The sequence below is a fragment of the Charadrius vociferus genome, unplaced genomic scaffold (assembly GCF_000708025.1).
Source record: "Charadrius vociferus isolate BGI_N301 unplaced genomic scaffold, ASM70802v2 scaffold400, whole genome shotgun sequence".
Taxonomy (NCBI): domain Eukaryota; kingdom Metazoa; phylum Chordata; class Aves; order Charadriiformes; family Charadriidae; genus Charadrius; species Charadrius vociferus.
In genome coordinates this window covers 1,113,139-1,130,445 of record NW_009646556.1, presented here as the reverse complement: position 1 = coordinate 1,130,445, position 17,307 = coordinate 1,113,139, and the positions used below count along the sequence as shown (strand labels likewise).

Below are 17,307 nucleotides of genomic sequence, written 5' to 3'. Positions count from 1 at the left end.
AGTACCTATCTTGAGTGTATTCATTTGCTTCTAGGTCTTGTGAGAACTCTTAAGTGTAGCAAACCTATTTTGGTGTTGTGGTTGAAAATTCAAACTGAATTCTGGTGTACTTAAGAGTTGTGTAGAAATTTTCAGAACATCTTGACACCTCAAAATTTGGAAAAGCATGAATAAATTGGAACAGAACTAACTGGCTTTCCAAAGTGGGCTAAATTCTGCATACATTAAACCTTCTATAAATTAGGTTTTTGTTTAAGTTAGGTTCTCTTTAGAGGTAATTTGCAGCATGCCAAGATGCGTGTACAGGAGGGGCACTCCAGGGATCAGCTAATTGAGCCATCTCTTTCTGAGTAAAAAGCAAGCCTGGATGATTAGTTGAATGTAACTGCCTGCTGTTTAGATAGCTGAAATTAGGTTAAAGGAATCTTGCGCCGACTGCTTGGGTATCAGCTCTGATTTCTAATCTTAGATTCCAGTGTTAATTGTAGATGGAATATTAAAAATGTAAATGATTGATTATTGTTATTATTATTATTTTTAATTAACAAAACAGTTGAAGGTTAAATAATGTTTTCTGTGTGTGAAAATGGTTTGGTTTTGTCCCTAGCTATCATGGGCTTTGTGGACAGTGATGCAAAATAACATCTGAATGACAGAAAAAAGTGGTGTTAGCTGCTATTTCATTACATTTGGGTTTTTTACTGTGGTGTGCACAAAGGAGCCTGTACATGCATAGTACAATTACAAGTGACGTATTAGCTCTTATGATGCTCCAGAAATTAAATTACATTGAGGGAGGAGTGTTGGGCTTTCCTTTGAGCTGGTTTTCTAGTAAATACCTGCTGTTTGTCAGTTATAAAAAGGTAAATAAACCAATGGATTTCTTTCTTTGTCAAGCCTAGCATTTCAGTTCTAACTCTGATTTGTACTCTGATTCGTGTGGGAGTTCTTTGAAGATGTTTAGCCCCTCAGTTGAGAGTTAGCTCTTGATATTTCAGGCAGGGAGGATTATGGAAACTCTGCATGCCACCATCGCAGGCCGTAGCCATACCCCAGAGCTTTGTTCAGCTTGCCTGCATCGCAAAGCGTGTCTGAGAGTCTCTGCGTTCCTCTGGGAGTGGAGATGTCATGGGAACATGGTGCGTGTGCCTCTACCTACTTGCATTTAATTAGCTCAGATAAGTGCCTGTAAAAGCAAAGTGGCATAAGTTTGTAATCACTGTACAATCTTGGGAATCTTTTTTTTTTAAAAAAAGTTTTAAGCCTTATTGAAGGTTAATTAGCATTACTGTATTTTCATTGCTCCTGTTACCTGTGCTGGCTAGACTAAAGCTAGTCAGGCTATGTCCATCTGTGCCTTCAGCATGCTGTAACTTGTCGGGTAGATAGAGCCTCCCTATAAGAACTAGGTGGGTGTCTCTAACTTAAGTCATGTGCAAATGGAAAGATCTGAAGTAGTTTTAAAGAGGTACTAATTTCCACTTACTTAACTGAACATGATGAATAGAGGAGTGGTAGTTTTCTCTAAGGGAGTTCAGAAGCTGACAATAGAGGAGAATAAAACTTTGACAGGTCGAGTCATGCAGCCAGTTCTGCCACCTTCTTGCGGGGATGATTATTCTTTTAGTAGTCTGTCTGAGTAGACTTTTATCACTGTGAAGCTTCTTGGTCTTTCTTTATGATAGTCTCACTGTGCCTAATTGTTCAGCTTTCATTTGTCCTCACTAATCTTTCTTTTTTATAGTTACTTTCATATATGTGTTTTGTCTGTCGTTCTCTCTAAATTCTGGTTTTCATCCTTCAGTTACTAAAGAAAACACATTGGCTTGCACAGAAGACTTGCACTCGGGATGCTCAAGTCTCTCTGGCCTCACTGCCTGCCAGAAGGAAAGCAATAATGTGAACACTGTCATCTGTGTTCTTAATTTTTATTTTTTTTTTTTTTAAATTAAGACAACATAAACCTTTTAGAGAAGAACAAAATAAAACCAGTCAGTAGACTATCTGGTACGGTTTTGCCACAGTGTTTTTTCATGGCAATGAGATAAAAGTTTGGACAGCCGTTTATTGCTTTTCTTCTGTCTGTTGGGGTTGTGTGTTTGCATATATTGGGAGTATGCATACTTAGAATTTTTAGGTTTTGTTCCATGGGCTTTCTTTGTTCTTTTATGGAACTCGGGTGATCCACACAATAATGAATGTTGTTATACAGACCTCTGTCCGTACCTGAGTAGCGGAGCTCTAAAAGTTCAGGGAGCTATGGTGGAAATGTTTAGGTAAACTGTATAATTGTAGTGGTGGCTGCAAGTAGAATTATTTGGTTTGGAAGAGATCTGGTAGCATTCAGAAATAAAATGCCTTAGTTATCTAAAGATAACAAAGACTGAGAAGCAATGAAACAAGTGAAGAGGAAACATTAACCTACTTGGAATATAGCTTGCCTGCCTCAAAAATGGAGATTAATTAGGGACTAAGGTAAATAAATTATTCTCTGTTGCAGAGTATTTAGCTCCCTCTTTAAGAAATGTTCCTTGCAAAACAATTTTGCATGATGAAAACTAACACCACATAGCTACTGTCCAAGACCAAAGACTCGATAACTAAGAATGTGGAAAACTGTCCGCATGTCACAAGATGGTGCTTGCCCAGGAGACTTCATGCCTCAGAATGTAAACTCTCCTCGTGTGAAGCTGGGGCAAGAATTCCCTGGAGTAGCATTCCGAGGTCACCTCTGCTCTCTTCCAAAACTGATGGAGATAACGAGCTCTTCCCATGCAAGTAAGTCTCTTTGAAGCTGCTGGTATTGCTCATTGGCAGACGGAATATATTAAATAAATTCTTTTATTACAGTACATATTATATACTGGGCTGCAGTCCATTCTGTTCTATTTTGTGAAAGTACATTTGTGATTCCTGTTGAGGAACTGGTCATCTGCCATAGCTTTTTCTCATGAAACAGGAAATAGAATATGCAAAGAGAGAAAATGAGATTAACACTTCGATGTTGTGATTTAGGATATGTCTGAAAAGTAAAGATTGTACCGAATGGGAAACTGATGAAGGTGATTTTGGCTATCCTTTAATTATGTATTAAACTGTATTCGATGGAGTAGTCCTCTTGAATTGACCCACACTCTGCAGCACTCAGTTCTACATATTGGTGAAGTTAAAATAGCCTGTCGTTGTAAAGAACCTGACTATAAACTTACACTTCTTTGCTTCCTCTTGAAAGTGTACAGTGTTTGAGAGGGGGTTTAATGTGGCACTTCGTTGGATCAGTAGAATCGTGTAGTTTGATAGTTCACTTCTATTTTTGCATTGCCCTTAGTAATTCATAACCTGTGTATACTTTCAGGATAATGGAGCGCATGCTATAAATGTGGCAGAAAGCTAGCTGTATTTCTCATCATCTGAACTTTGCCATCGAGGGAAAAATGTGCCCTAGCAATTGCAAAAACAATACTCTATTTCCAGTCACTAGTTCTACTGATTTTTCTATTGCAGTTTGCTTTGTTTGGACATCCTGTGTGCAGGAAGATGTATAAAGCAAGCATACTGAGGAGTCAAATTCAGAGGGAAAGTCTAATGGCAGGGAATTGGGTGATGCTTAAAAATGCAAATGAAGAATGAGAAAGGAGCTGGAAGCTCTTTTTGAGGGCTTCTGCAGAGACCAATTGTGAAAAATTTACTGGAGGTAAAATGAAAATGCATCTAAAAATTAATGCCGATTAACTGGTCTTTGTCAGGCTCAGAAAGATGATATGAAGTAATCTTTCTTAACTAAGGATAGGGTATACTGATGACGGTAACGAGGGGCTTGACATTTTGAAAGAGCAAAATACTTGTCATCTTACATAAAAATCTATGATTGAATGTGCGAGTTGTATTGACAAGTGTGATTTTATACATAAAAAGGGTGAGAGTTTCTGTAAGCATTACAAGTAAAGGAACACCCATTATACTTTTTTGAGACAGTGGTGAGCTGCTTACAGAAGGTAAGGTTCCTGATGGAAGAACAAGGAAAACTAAGGCAGCAAAGAACTGATTTCAAAATCAGAGTGATTAAGAAAAAAAAAAAGCTTGATTTTTTTTCAAACATTCAGTTACCAGAGTTAGTATATAGGAAATGAGAAAACAAAACCAAGTTACTCATGACCTTGTGTTTGGTAAGTGTAATGATGAGACGATATAGCACACACGAGTCTTGAAAAATCAAGTAGACAGTATTTCTGTTGAAGTTGTCATTATCATTTGCACTTGTGTCCAAGTTACCGAGTAAAACCAATATGAGAGATATCTCCATTCCCTCAGCAACAATTGCAAATGTGCTTCAACCACAATAGGATAGAATGGACTGCAGCACAGCTTACAATACATATTGCGACAAAATTGATCTTGTATAGTCCTTCTGACAATATAGACCTAACAAATACAGCAAACAAGTAGCTTTTGCAGATTTTTTAGTAAGCTTTGCTGAAGTTGATAAACATTTTATTTTGATGCTGTGTTGCTAAGCTTACTGATAATTTTCTAGTTGTGCAAAAAATTCTACAATGTACAGCAATGTGAATGTGTCTTACATGTAGGCAGGGGGTCAGCAAATAAGCTGAGCCCGCTTGTGCAAGGCAGCTGCTAATTAACATTTTGGTATTAGTTGTCAGAGCTGTGGGAAAAGCAATAGGCACGTAAACACAGCAGGCTGCTATCTACAAGTATTTTTGGTCAGCGAAGTGTTTACTTCCAGAAGCTTAAAGAGACCTCTGTTGTTTGTGAATATTGTTTTTCCAACAGTTTTGTTCAAAGCACCTGACAGCAATTTCCAGCAGATTGTGCCTTTTTCCATGCGTCCCTTCCCCTCAGTAAGAATAGTACTGAACTTTCTCATAATTTTCTCGCTGGTAGCAATTACTTTTGTAACAATGTGGTATACGCTGATCACTGTGTGTAGGGGAGGAGTTTTCTGTTTGCCTGTTATGTTCATTTTGTAAGTTGATTGAGATTTCAAAATGCAGATACTTTCACTTCAGTTACATTAAAATAATTTAGTGTAGCCTTGTTAAATTGATTACCTTAATCACTGACAACATGCACCAAAAATCCAGCTGTTTAATCACTTGCTTTTTGTGTACTCAGCATACAATACTTCTTTCACTTGCAGTATTTTCATTTGAGATAATTGGTTTTTTTCTTTCATTTTAAATTTCTTTAGTGGTTACTTTTTTTGTAAATTAAGCAAAAAGTATTCCTTGGGTTGATCCTTTCTTAAGAAGATACTCTTGGAAATCTCTTTAGTTTTTATTGGCTGAAAGAGTAGGGAGTGAAGAGTTATAGGGAAAAGAAAGGAATTTTTCTTTGTCAAGCAGAGTGTAATGGGAGCCACAGGTCTGAGAACTTCTGAATATTGGAATCAATTTCATCTTTTTTTTTTTTCCCCCTCCAGAGCTCATTTTACACTATAGTGCCCTTATTTTTTTTTAAAAAAAAAAGTTACTATTTTTTACAAAAAAGCTCTACTGATTTTCCATGTTGTATTTTTTTTTTTTCAACGTTGTTCATTGCAGGTGTGAATGCTTTGTTTTTACTGTACCTGATATTAGGTTTATAACTTAAAAGCTTAAAAGGAGTCTGAAGAGTGCACACTCTAAATGTTCAAAATACAGTAAGGGTAAAGGCATCATGAAGTGAGCACATTTGATGCCTAGGATTAGTGGGTATAGTAAAAAACCAACAACAACAACAAAAAGGGGGGGCTTTTGGTTGACAGTCACCCTTATTGTAATAACAGAATCTAGTCATTGAATTGTTCAGTCTTACTAACTCTACCTAATCTGTTTGGACAGACTGCTCAGAAGTTGCTCTTAGTGTTAGTAATGATTTCTAAGTGCATGAGTACTCTCTCTTCATTTTCACCATTCTATATAAGAAATAGTTATAAAAGGGAACACTAGAGAACAAAGGCACAGATAGTGCTGTAGCTGTGACCAACCCTACTTGTAAATTTTACTTTGAGGTGACTTTTTATTCTTTTTTCATGAAAATGGAGGAGTAGACATAGAGGTAACTCTATCTTAAGAGTAACACCTGATATTGATAACGTTGCATAACTTTAGATACTAACAAGAAACAGACTTAGTTGACCAAACAAGTTTATTCCCTGTGGTTTCTGTCAAGGTTACAAACTCTGTCCTTCTTCTCTTATCAAAACCTGCTGCTTTTTTTCTTTGCAGGACATGGCAACCATAAAGAAAACAGTCCTTTCCTGAATGCTTCAGAAGCTGGCAAGGGAGGTGATTACTATGACAGAAATCTGGCCTTGTTTGAGGTAATTTGTAACTGTTTTTCATACTTCTAATGTGATGTGGGATCTTCCAAGATGGGGGAGGGATTGAGCACATCGTGTTAAGTGGAAGACAAAGCATTGGAAAGGTCCAGGCGGTGGGTCAGTACCTAACTCTCACCGCACGGCAAATCTAAGAGCCATTGGTGTGTTTGGGAGTATGTGCACAAAGTAGCAAAATACAGTGGTACTAGAGGCGACCTGAATAATTTAAATGGTGAAACTGGTGCACTGTGGGCTAGTCAGTGTGAAAAATGAGCATGGGCTGATTTACTGTGCTAAGAAGGACAATGTTATTCTGTAGGAGAGTGCCTAAATTAAGGTACTCTGATCAGCCTGGGTATCCTGTATTACTGATATAGTGCAATTGTAATACTGATCTCGCCCCCACGTGCTTTTTTGTGGGTGTATGTCTGTCATCTGAGACACCCGTAGGCAGAGATATCCCATGTGATGAAAAAGCTCAGGTATTATGACCACTCGGGACTGCGAGGCAGAGAGGTATGACTGTTTCCATGTGGAAGTAAGGAGGACCAGACCCTCATGCGGGAGGTCAGCTGGAGCCACACCGAGTCCAGCAGAATCCTCCTGCACATCCTCACCTCACTGGCACTGCGTTAGCTGCAAATATGTCATGGTGTGCTAAGACCAAGTTTAGAAGCTCAGGTGCTGGGGAGTGGTGGAGAGAGTCTTTGTGTGGCTCTGCAGCTGCTTTCCAGCTGGGCTTCTGAGTTACGGCTGTACAGCAATACTGGCAACATGTACCCAGTATTTCCCATTCTGGGAACTCGGTGTGGGGCAGCCTGAGCTGGCTCTACACCCCGCCAGGTTGGCGCCTGCAAAGTTCAGCTGCATGGCATGAAGCCTGGACAAGTATAACTAACCTGCTGCTAGATAGGAACTCGCCGTGGAAATGCTACAACCGTGTTTGCAGGCAGTGTGCTTGAGCAGAGACTTTGAAGCATGCTGCCAGCTGTAGTGTCTCCTCCCTCCAAGTCATGGTACATCTGTCATCAGCATAAACTCACTTGCAGACCATGAAGAGTTGGCCACTTGTGGCATGGCTGCTGCTAGTCACACGCACGCCTTTTTCATAAGCAATAACACAATAGCTCACCAGGGCTGCATGCTCTTTCTGTACTAAAGAGGAGGAGGAGGAGCAGGTAGCATCCCTAAGCCCATGCTGCTTAATTGAACAGGAAGCATATGTCACCTCAACCTCTTTCTGGAAGGAATCGTAATCAGGTTTTGAAAGATGTGAACTGCAGATGAGATCAGAGGAAGGAATAAAAAAAGGGACATTTGGGGTCAGTTTCTGCCATCAGATACAAAGCACATGATGCTACTGATCCTCCCAGAAACTGTTCGTGATGATACATGAGAATACGATAGAGCTTCAGATAGTGAAATCTATCTTAATCGAGTTTTATTTCCTGTGTAGAAAGCTGTTTCTCTTTACTATGCATTATTTACTGTTCAAATAGACATGTAAGACATTTTAATTTCAAAGAGAAAGGGGAAGGGAATGGTTTTCTTCTGTGTTTTTTTTTTTTTTTCTTTTATCACCTTGAACTTTCTTTCAGAAACGTAAGTTGGATGGGATGAATGTAAAGGTGTGAGGCCTCCATACATGTGGCGTTTGGGATTTTTATGTAGATCCACATAAATTATATTACATAGTTTGAAAAATGTAATAAAATTATCAGAGTGCATGCATGCCTACAATGACCAGAGTTTAATCACTAAATCTTTGATTTATTTGGCAACTTGACCTTTTTAAAAGTATATCTGTTGATGTAAACTGACACTAGAGATACATGCAAGGTGTACCCGTCCATTTTCTTACAGTCCTAAGGCTTCGGACAACTTCCTTATTGCTGTAATTCATGCTTTTCAGCACCTAAGGAGAAGGGTGCAGACCTGTTGGCACAGCCTTTTCCTGTCAGATTTGCCCTTCTTTCAGAAAATTAAATCCTCTCACCAGTGGTTCAGGTGCAATGAAATATTCCCTGGATGATTTTCCTGGTGTGTTCCCTGGCAGCCTCAGGCATGCCAAGGAAGGCATGACCCCAGCCACTCTTTGTAAATGCTGTGAATTGCAGAAGTTGACTGGTTGTCTTCTTCCACAGGAAGAACTTGATATACGACCAAAAGTGTCATCTCTGCTTGGCAAGTTGGTCAACTACACAAATCTTACGCAAGGTGTTAAGGAACATGAAGAAGCAGAAAGCACTGATGGCTCGAAGAAGAAAGTATCAAAAGTAAGTAAAGATTCTCTCCATTGCCAGCTGATGGATGGGATGATTCCCTGTGTGATTTTTGAGGAGCTGGACTCCTTTCTGCTTTACCTTAACCTCTGTCAGGAGTCATGACGGTGTTGGAAAAAATAACATAGAACTCTGTAGGTAACCAAATGTTACCGATGACTTGGGGCAGATATAGTGGTTAAGTACTGTGGATTACAGTGCAGTTACATACACTTGATATGGATTTAGATGAGAAGGATAGGTTTTTAGTGGTGAATCGAATAAACAACAAAACAAAACTCCCAGCTTTTTCCTAGTGCTGTTCTAGCTGCCCAGCAGTATCTGACACATCTCTACAAGCCCGGTAGGTATGAGACAAGACTTGCAGGAGACAACACCCTTCTAGAGTGGTGGGTGGAGGTCAGATTGGACGGCCTGGGGCAGCTCAAGTATCATTCTGGTGTTAGGCAACTGAATTCTATCCCAAAGGATCTGCAGTTAGATGGTTAGCCCATGTGGGCTGGCCTTGTAATAAGGTAGAAGGTGGGGGTTGATTGTTGGGAGTTAGATTTCTATCAGGTGGGCTGTGTTCTAACTGCTCTTCTTAGTGCTCCTGCAGTCAGGGAAGCGTTTCAGTTAGTGCTAAACCCTCAAGTGGTATGGTTGCATTTTATGGCAGTTGCAGGCCTGTCAGTTTGCTTGCAAATTTTGTCAAAAGAAAGTTTTCAAAAAACCTAAGCACTTGAATTCTACAGATTTTATAGTACTGCCCTGTCAAAGTTTAAGCTGTTTCAGAAAGAGATGGCAGTGATAATGTTGAAAAATAGCACATTGTTCTCAAAGAGAATGCACATTACCCCATGCTGAAAGCCAGATTCCAGCTCACTTACATTCCCATTCCTTACTCTGCACGGTTTTACACTGGGGTTAACAAAGATGCTCAATCAACATGAAGCTGAAAATTCAATTTTATATGAGACCCCATGCACTAAAGTGCTGTAATATTGTGGTTAATCTGACATCATTACAAGACTGACTGAAGGTTGTCTAGGTGCAGTAACTGCGTTCTAGTACTATAAACTTACATTTAAAAAGTAATTTAAACACTTTAACTGTGAATTTCTTTTGTGCGGTACTTGGTGTTATACTAATTGCTGAGGCTGTGCAAAGTTTTTAACTTCACATTACTAATACGAAATGTCAGCTGCATCTCTGGTTTAGCACACTTTTGATGGGAGTGTCAGGCATGAGCTGTTAATATGGTGTTATTGCATAACCTAAAATAATTTTCAGCCTCTTCCTATCAAAAGCAGATTGAACAAAGATAGAATGGAGGGATATACAATAGGTACAGTCCTTACTATTTTGAGAAAGTTCTGATCGCTTTTGCTGTTTATTTCCTTATTAATTGCCTGGCCAGAATACCAGGGTAAGATGCAGTCTAATCCGAAAGCTAGTCACTTACTTCTCTGCTGGAGAAAGAACTTGGTGATGGGTCTGTAGTGTAAAGTTGGTTAAAGCAAATGCAGTATAGCTTCATAAGGTAAAAAAGGGGCAAATAACAGGGAACCATGAAGTTGTTTTAAATCCCTGGTAGAGTAACATGTAAGGTTTGGTGTTAATATTTCTACATCTAGATATGATTTATGTAAACACTTGCATATTTTCAAACTGTTTACTGCCATAGAAAAGGACTATTGTCCGTATTAAACCTATGCTTCTATGGTGAAATAGTGTTAGGGCTTAATACTGGGTTGTCCTGAATTATGCTTTCCTGTGTCCCAAAAATGTGTGTTTGCAGACTTCAGATGTTTTTTGTAGAATGGGTTGGGTAACCATTCCAAAAGTGACAATGTCATCCTGTGTTAATAACTCAGTATTTTCTGTGTAAACACTGCAGTTTCCTTTAGTGACTCTTTGCCTAGCATCTCTGTCTCTGGGATAAATTATATCAGCTGCAATATCATAACTGTAGCTTGAATTTCTTCTTCCTCTCTTGTCATAAGAAATATGAAATTTTAAACATCTTGTAGAATGTAAGAAGGTTAAATAGTAATGTGGCCAATAATTATAACCACTAAACCCAGGAAATTCACAAGCTGTAGCTGTACAATGCTGTGGATTGAAGGTATCCAGAAACTGTGCAAATGGGATTCTTCTGCACATTTGTTTTTAATCATCTTTGAAGTATAAATCAATGCACTGCTGTTACTGTATACTTCCCATTTAGGCATTAGTACAGAAGCATGAATATCTATCCCAGCATTATAGCAGATTCTGTTTTTAAGTGCCAGCATTGTTAACTGACTTGTTGCAGAAGACTATACTGGGTACACTCAGCAAATACGTACCCAGCCAGCGTGACAAAAGGTAAGCTGCCTGTCCTGATGTGTCACTTATTGGAATTGGCAACCTAAAGACAAGATCTGGAGCAAGGAGAGTGAGCAGACTCTAGATCTGGTATTCAAAAACTGAACGAAGAAAGCAGTCCTTTCAGTAAGTGAATATATAATTCTCTATCTGAGCAGGTGAGACAGGTCTCTCAGTGAATACCTTTTTGTGACCTAGGACACTCCTGTCTGCCAAATCTTGTCCATTCAAAACAAACAAACAAGAAAAGAAACAAAAAGAAACCACAAAAACCCCAAACCAACAAAAAAACACTGACAAGAGAAAAAGAAAAGAGGCAAGGCAGTTGTGTGCACGTGAAAGGGCCCAATCTCTGAGGGGCAGTATTGAAAAAATGGCATCTCTCTTCCAAAATTTAAGCTTAAAGGACCAGAGAGTGATGTGCTTTAGCTTGTGGAGATCACTGTTGTCAGCACCTGCTTTCTACAGTGGCAATATCAACAGAGACCTGAACGTTTTGATAAGCATTGAAAAATATATTATGTGACTATCCTCCTTCTAATCTCTTGGAATAATTGCTGGAGAGTTTGTGGAAGCTGCAAATGAAGATCAGGACAATTTCAGTGCAAAACTGCTTAATACAAACATATTACCCTGTTTCAGCATTCCCATTAAACAGTTTTGATAGTAGCATTGTGTGTTACATACACATCAGATAGAATTGATGCTACTCCATGTAATAGGGTAGAAATTGGGTTGCTTTTCATCTTTTCTAAACACAGTCTTGTATCAAAGCACTTAATAGACGCAGTGCTATAAAAATATCCCTTCCTGATGATGGAAAAAAAATAACTATTTTAGTTTTTGTATCTTTAATAAAGCAGTTAATTTCTGTGCTGTTGTCTGGCCTCATTCTGCAGAGCAACCAGAGCTGTCATTACTGATCAGTGTCCCTGAGCCCCGCAGCCAAGTGCTTTGATAACCCATCACACGGGCACAATGGAAATAGTGTCCTTCAGACTCAGATCAATATTTGTATCAATTATGTGTCTGCAGCTGATTAGAGTGAGCTGAAACATGATCTGCATCACTGAAATTGAGACTGTTTTCGAGATTTTTCTGGCCGTTCTTTGTTGATCTAAAAGAGCGTTCTTCAAAATGTCTTAGTGTTTTATTTCCTTTATGCAGCATGTGTTTTTTTAGTTTTTTTTCATTTGTTGAGACTTGAACATAATACCCTCCTTATTTCAGCTTACATTCTGTTTAGACTTCAGCACTATCACTTACTGGTTATAAGATGCTATAGAAAAGGGTCAAGTCACAGCAGATTACTGGTGGTAAATATTGCTGTGAACAAGCTGGTTCAAGCTGGTCATTCTTTCCTACCGGTATTTTTTTATTTCACAGGGTGAGAAAATCCAGAGTAAACTTTTATGCCTGAGGTACACTTAGTAATACTGTGGCTTGTTTTTGTCTGCGGGCGGACACTTATGCATTTCCTAGGCTGCTCTGCGCTGCGGTAGTCTCAGAACTATACAATTAATGCCCAATTTCTCTTCCTGTGTGGCTGAAGTTAGCTTGGAACTTGATATGCATAAGAGGCCACTTAAAAGGGAGGGGGAGAAGATGATGAACAGTAAAAAGCTGCAGGGGCCACTGAGGGCAGAAGATAGGAATGAGCTGAGCTGAGGCGAATTCTTACGCAAAGGAAGCAGGTGTTGGGAGATGTGTAAAGAGCAGGCTGAAAACTCACCTGCTTTGATAGAGCCTGGGAACCTGGCGTATAGAATATATAGTAACTGCTTGCTTCTCCTGTGTAGGAGCAATGACTTGGTCGTCTTTCCTTTTCCCAGGTGCTGGTTTTGAGAAACTCTTAGAATCTCCTTTACCTCTGAGATACTCACACATCTGATAAATCCACTTGATACTGGCTGCTGGGTTCAGAGACGCGAGGGAGGTGACTGATGGCTTAATGGTCAGATAGATGATAAAATTATGTGGAATGTCTCTTTGGAGAGGCAAAGAGCACATTAATGTGACAATAGGCAAAACCTGCCCAGTGCCTGGCAACATTATTTAGTCCTTTCTCAGTTATTCCTTATGCAGTTGAAGTCACAATGTGAATCAGATGAAGGTATTTGAAACAAAACTATCTAAACCTCCCCTTCTTGAGGAAACAGGTGGACTATAAAGGATACCCTGAGAAGATAGTCCTCCAGCGTAGCATTGGGACAACTTGTTTAAAAATCCTTACCTTACCCTGATCAGGTTACTTATGTACAAGTGTCATTTCTGTTAGTACCTGAAGACAACAGTTCCTTTTGTCCTTGTACACAATCTTGACAAAGCTGATCAACTTTGTTCTATAGCATGGTAATTTTGGTACAAATGGCAGGTGACCTTTTAGGGATTTTTTTGTACTGTGGCATTGGAGCAGCCAAGTACCTGCTCTCTGGCCCCGTGCTGGTAGGTCTCGTAGGGTAAGTCCATTGCAAACCGTCAGCACATGGTTTTGTTGCCCAGTTTACTTCAGGAGGTTCACCCAGGTTGAAGTGTGCATGGGGAAAGTCTGGTTGATCTAGTTTAGCTTTAGTCACACAAGGAATTCAAAGCTGACTTCAAAAAATTCAGTCAGCAATTCCTGGTATTTCTAAGAACTGTTCAGGTCATGTTCAGGCAGTTTTCTTTCATCTCCAGCAGGGCAGATTCCTAAGGCAGATGAGGAAATTTTGAATTGTAACATGTAATTGCAAATTGAAGCACTAAATTCTGAGGTTGCTTATTTTGACCTGGTGATATTATAACCATTTGATTTTTCTAAGATTTCGCTTTGTGTAATAAAATATACTCTTGACTTACTGCATTTTTCCATAGTGAAGACAAGGCAAGAACAAAGTTTTTGATGACAATTTCATTGCTTTGAGTAATATACTTGTCTTAAGTACCGTTGCTTTTGGTTCATGACTAATTTGTTTATAAGGGTGCATGTTACCTATTTACTTTTGCATTTAGTTAGTGCTATGTGGAGTCAAATTTGAGCAAGTGTTGTCAACTCCCTTTAATATCCTTCTCATTTAGATGGGTGTTCATGGGTTTCTTTAAATGCTGTCTGTCTGTAATAGGTTTTGGAATTCGGGTTTATTTATAGAAAGAAGTATGAAAAGGGATGAGGCTCCGGGAAGTTGCACTGTTGTCTGTCTGTAATAGGTTTTGGAATTCAGGTTTATTTAGAAAGAAGTATGAAAAGGGATGAGCCTCCGGGAAGTTGCACTGTTTATTCCCCCTATGTTTCAGCATTCTGTATAATTTTAAATGCAAAAGAAAACCTCAGAAAGCAGAAGCAATGAAATGTCTTGGCAGGAAACCACAGATTTAGGACTCTGAACTGCTGCTAGTGCCAGGTGTGCCAATGCAGGGAACTCACTTGTATTCCTTGAAATAAAACCCTTATCAGTGGCACTTTGATATCATTGTTTTGGACCTGACTATCCTCTGACAATAACTATTTGGGCAAAGGAGAGTTCTGCAAGATAGTATGTTGAATGCCAGTCACGTGCAGGTCCTGTGAAGTCGCGTAACTAACTTGTATTTTCTTAATCACTGTCAAAAGTAGTTCAGAATAAGAAAGGTAGAATCATTAGTTTTGTGTGAAATACATACGCTGGCAGAAAATAGATTATGCATGTCTCCAGATTGCTTCCAAATCTTTTCTAGTTGTAACATCACGACAGTATGTTTTTCATGAAACTGATTTGTAAACTCTGGGGAGTAGGGTAGGATCTGCCGTACTCAGGGTCTACAACACTCAACAGGTTTCATACTAGAAACTCTGTGGTTTTACGATTAAACAAATACATGTATGTTCCTGTATGTCTCTGCATTTTGTTCAGAAATTCATGGGTTTGGTGTTAGGAGTTTGCTTCATGTTTTGTGGAAGTCCAGAACAATAGTATTTGTTTGTCTACATTATTCCCCAGATTCCCACCATTTGAAAAACTGAAGTTGTACGGGCTTACAACTATTACAACTTCAACTGTTGTTGAAGCTTATCTATGCTTTTAATAATTCCGGTTAATGAATGTCAATGAATTTTTTTTTTTTTTTTTTTTTTCAGTCACCCAGCATGGGCACCTTGATGGGGGTGTATTTACCATGCATGCAGAATATCTTTGGGGTTATTCTCTTCCTTCGGCTGACTTGGATGGTAGGAATGGCTGGAGTTCTTCAGTCCTTCCTGATTGTATTACTTTGCTGCTGTTGTGTAAGTATATAGGTAGAATAATGCATGTGACATAACCTCTGTGAAACTACTGAGAAACTTGGAAAGGTTGCATTGTAGGTGCAAGGGGGAAGCAAGCCCAGGTTTATGCTAGACACTTCTGCTATGTTTGCAGCCGTGTGATTTCTTTTTTCCTTTTTTTTTTTTTGCTAGTATTTCTAAACTGGCAAACTGTAGCTAGTGTAGTCTTAAAAATGGTGTTTTTTCAGCAAACAGCTGTTTTCTGTGCCTGCTTTGCTGGACTAGCCTTTGTTGGAATTTTATCTCTGCAGATGGAGGGACACCTGTGTTCTTTTATCTTTTGTCTGCTTTGTCTGCAGACACCCATTATTTGACCTGATAAAGCAGTGCTCATCTCTCAAGCAGGAGTTTCAACAGCTTAGATTAAATTCCTGCTTCCTTTGTTTTCTTTCAGATAATGACGTGTCAAGGCAGAATAAATAGAAATATTTTATCCTATATGCAGTGGCATCTCTGCTTTATCAAGAAATAAGTTATGTTTTAAAAAATGTTGTTGACACAATTGCTTCCTTTTCCTTGTTTTCCCAGACTATGCTGACAACCATATCAATGAGTGCTATTGCCACAAATGGTGTTGTTCCAGGTAAGTGTTGTCAGCAAACTTCTCATTTGTGTTTAATAGCTTATAGCAACTTTTTTTTTTTTTAATGGTGTTTTATTCTAGAGAAATTTGCCTAAGCCAGGATACAAAGCCTGAACTTATATCTAGTATTTCTTCTTAGTATCAGTTAGGCTAAAGATTAATTTATTTGGTTTTTAGTTACCCCTGTGCTAACAAAAAGATACTTCAACTGAACCCCACAAAAGCTGAAACACGGTGTATAATTTTTTTGTGTTCTTGTTGTGAATATTTTACAATTTATAACAATACATGAATGATAATTTTACTCTCCTTTTCTTGTTTTATAGCTGGTGGCTCCTATTTCATGATATCCAGGTCATTAGGCCCGGAGTTTGGTGGAGCTGTAGGGCTGTGCTTTTATTTGGGAACAACATTTGCAGGAGCAATGTATATCCTTGGTGCCATTGAGATTTTATTGGTGAGTAGTACCAGAGTAGTTCTGCTCTTAAGACAAATAGCACATAGAAAATACTGCAGTAGTCTTGTCCAGAATTTGTATACACATTTACAGGTAGAGACCAGAAGGTCTCCAGCTTCTCAGTGTCCAATTCTGTACTGCTAGTGCTTCCCTTTGGAAGTTGCATGCTTTGTGTGGGTATCCAGAATGGAAGCTCTCCTGAAAACATAGATGGAAGTATGACTTAATGAAAGACCCATGTTCATCATTGATAAAGTTGGCTCTGTTGTACTACTGAAATAGAATGCGCCACTATCCCTGAGTTTTCCTATAAACTGAAGATTCCTGGTGAAGAGCATGTTGCAAATGGGAAAGTGATTTACATTTCTAGTATAGGTACAAGATCACGACGGCAATATAGGCAGAGTTCTGTTCCTGTGTTCCTTCAGCTTGCTTTCTTCTTGTTTCAGACTTATATTGTGCCACAAGCAGCAATTTTTCATCCATCCGGTGCCCATGACGCATCCAGTGCTATGCTAAACAACATGAGGGTGTATGGAACTCTATTTCTCATCCTAATGGCAGTAGTGGTGTTTGTAGGTGTGAAATACGTTAACAAATTTGCTTCCCTCTTCTTGGCCTGCGTAGTAATATCCATACTGTCCATTTATGCTGGAGCTATCAAGTCCATCTTTGATCCACCTGAATTTCCGTGAGTAATATTTCTGGATGGGGGTATAGCTCTGCCTACAGGTCTGGAAGGTGGGGTTCAATGGAAGTTACTTAAAACTTGTGCCTAATACATTGTCAAAACTACCTTTTTTTGTGCGTTACTTCAGGTTTTTTTAGCTGTATATAGTGACAGTGATAGTCTTCCACATGCAGAGCTCACAGAATAGAAGTTTCTTAGACTAAAATGAATGCATTATTACATTCTTGAACTATTTTGGTAGAATGAAGTCTCATGGTGAGTATACAAATTGATGGAGACTGACTTTTCTCTGCTTCCTGCAAAGACAATCCAGTATCTTAGCCTACGGCCATTGAGTTAAATTT

The 17,307-nt window shown here is 39.0% G+C and overlaps 1 protein-coding gene across 1 annotated transcript in view; it reads left to right on the top strand.

Moving 5' to 3' along the window:
• The first annotated feature begins 2,606 nt into the window (after window positions 1–2,606).
• The window catches only part of SLC12A4 (solute carrier family 12 (potassium/chloride transporter), member 4), a 34,140-nt gene continuing 19,439 nt past the window's right edge, over window positions 2,607–17,307 (top strand). The window contains exons 1-7 of the mRNA XM_009886376.1: window positions 2,607–2,778; window positions 6,228–6,322; window positions 8,467–8,598; window positions 15,047–15,193; window positions 15,761–15,815; window positions 16,142–16,272; window positions 16,722–16,963. Of these exons, the coding sequence (XP_009884678.1) occupies window positions 2,607–2,778; window positions 6,228–6,322; window positions 8,467–8,598; window positions 15,047–15,193; window positions 15,761–15,815; window positions 16,142–16,272; window positions 16,722–16,963 (974 nt within the window). The remainder of the gene's footprint in view (window positions 2,779–6,227; window positions 6,323–8,466; window positions 8,599–15,046; window positions 15,194–15,760; window positions 15,816–16,141; window positions 16,273–16,721; window positions 16,964–17,307) is intronic.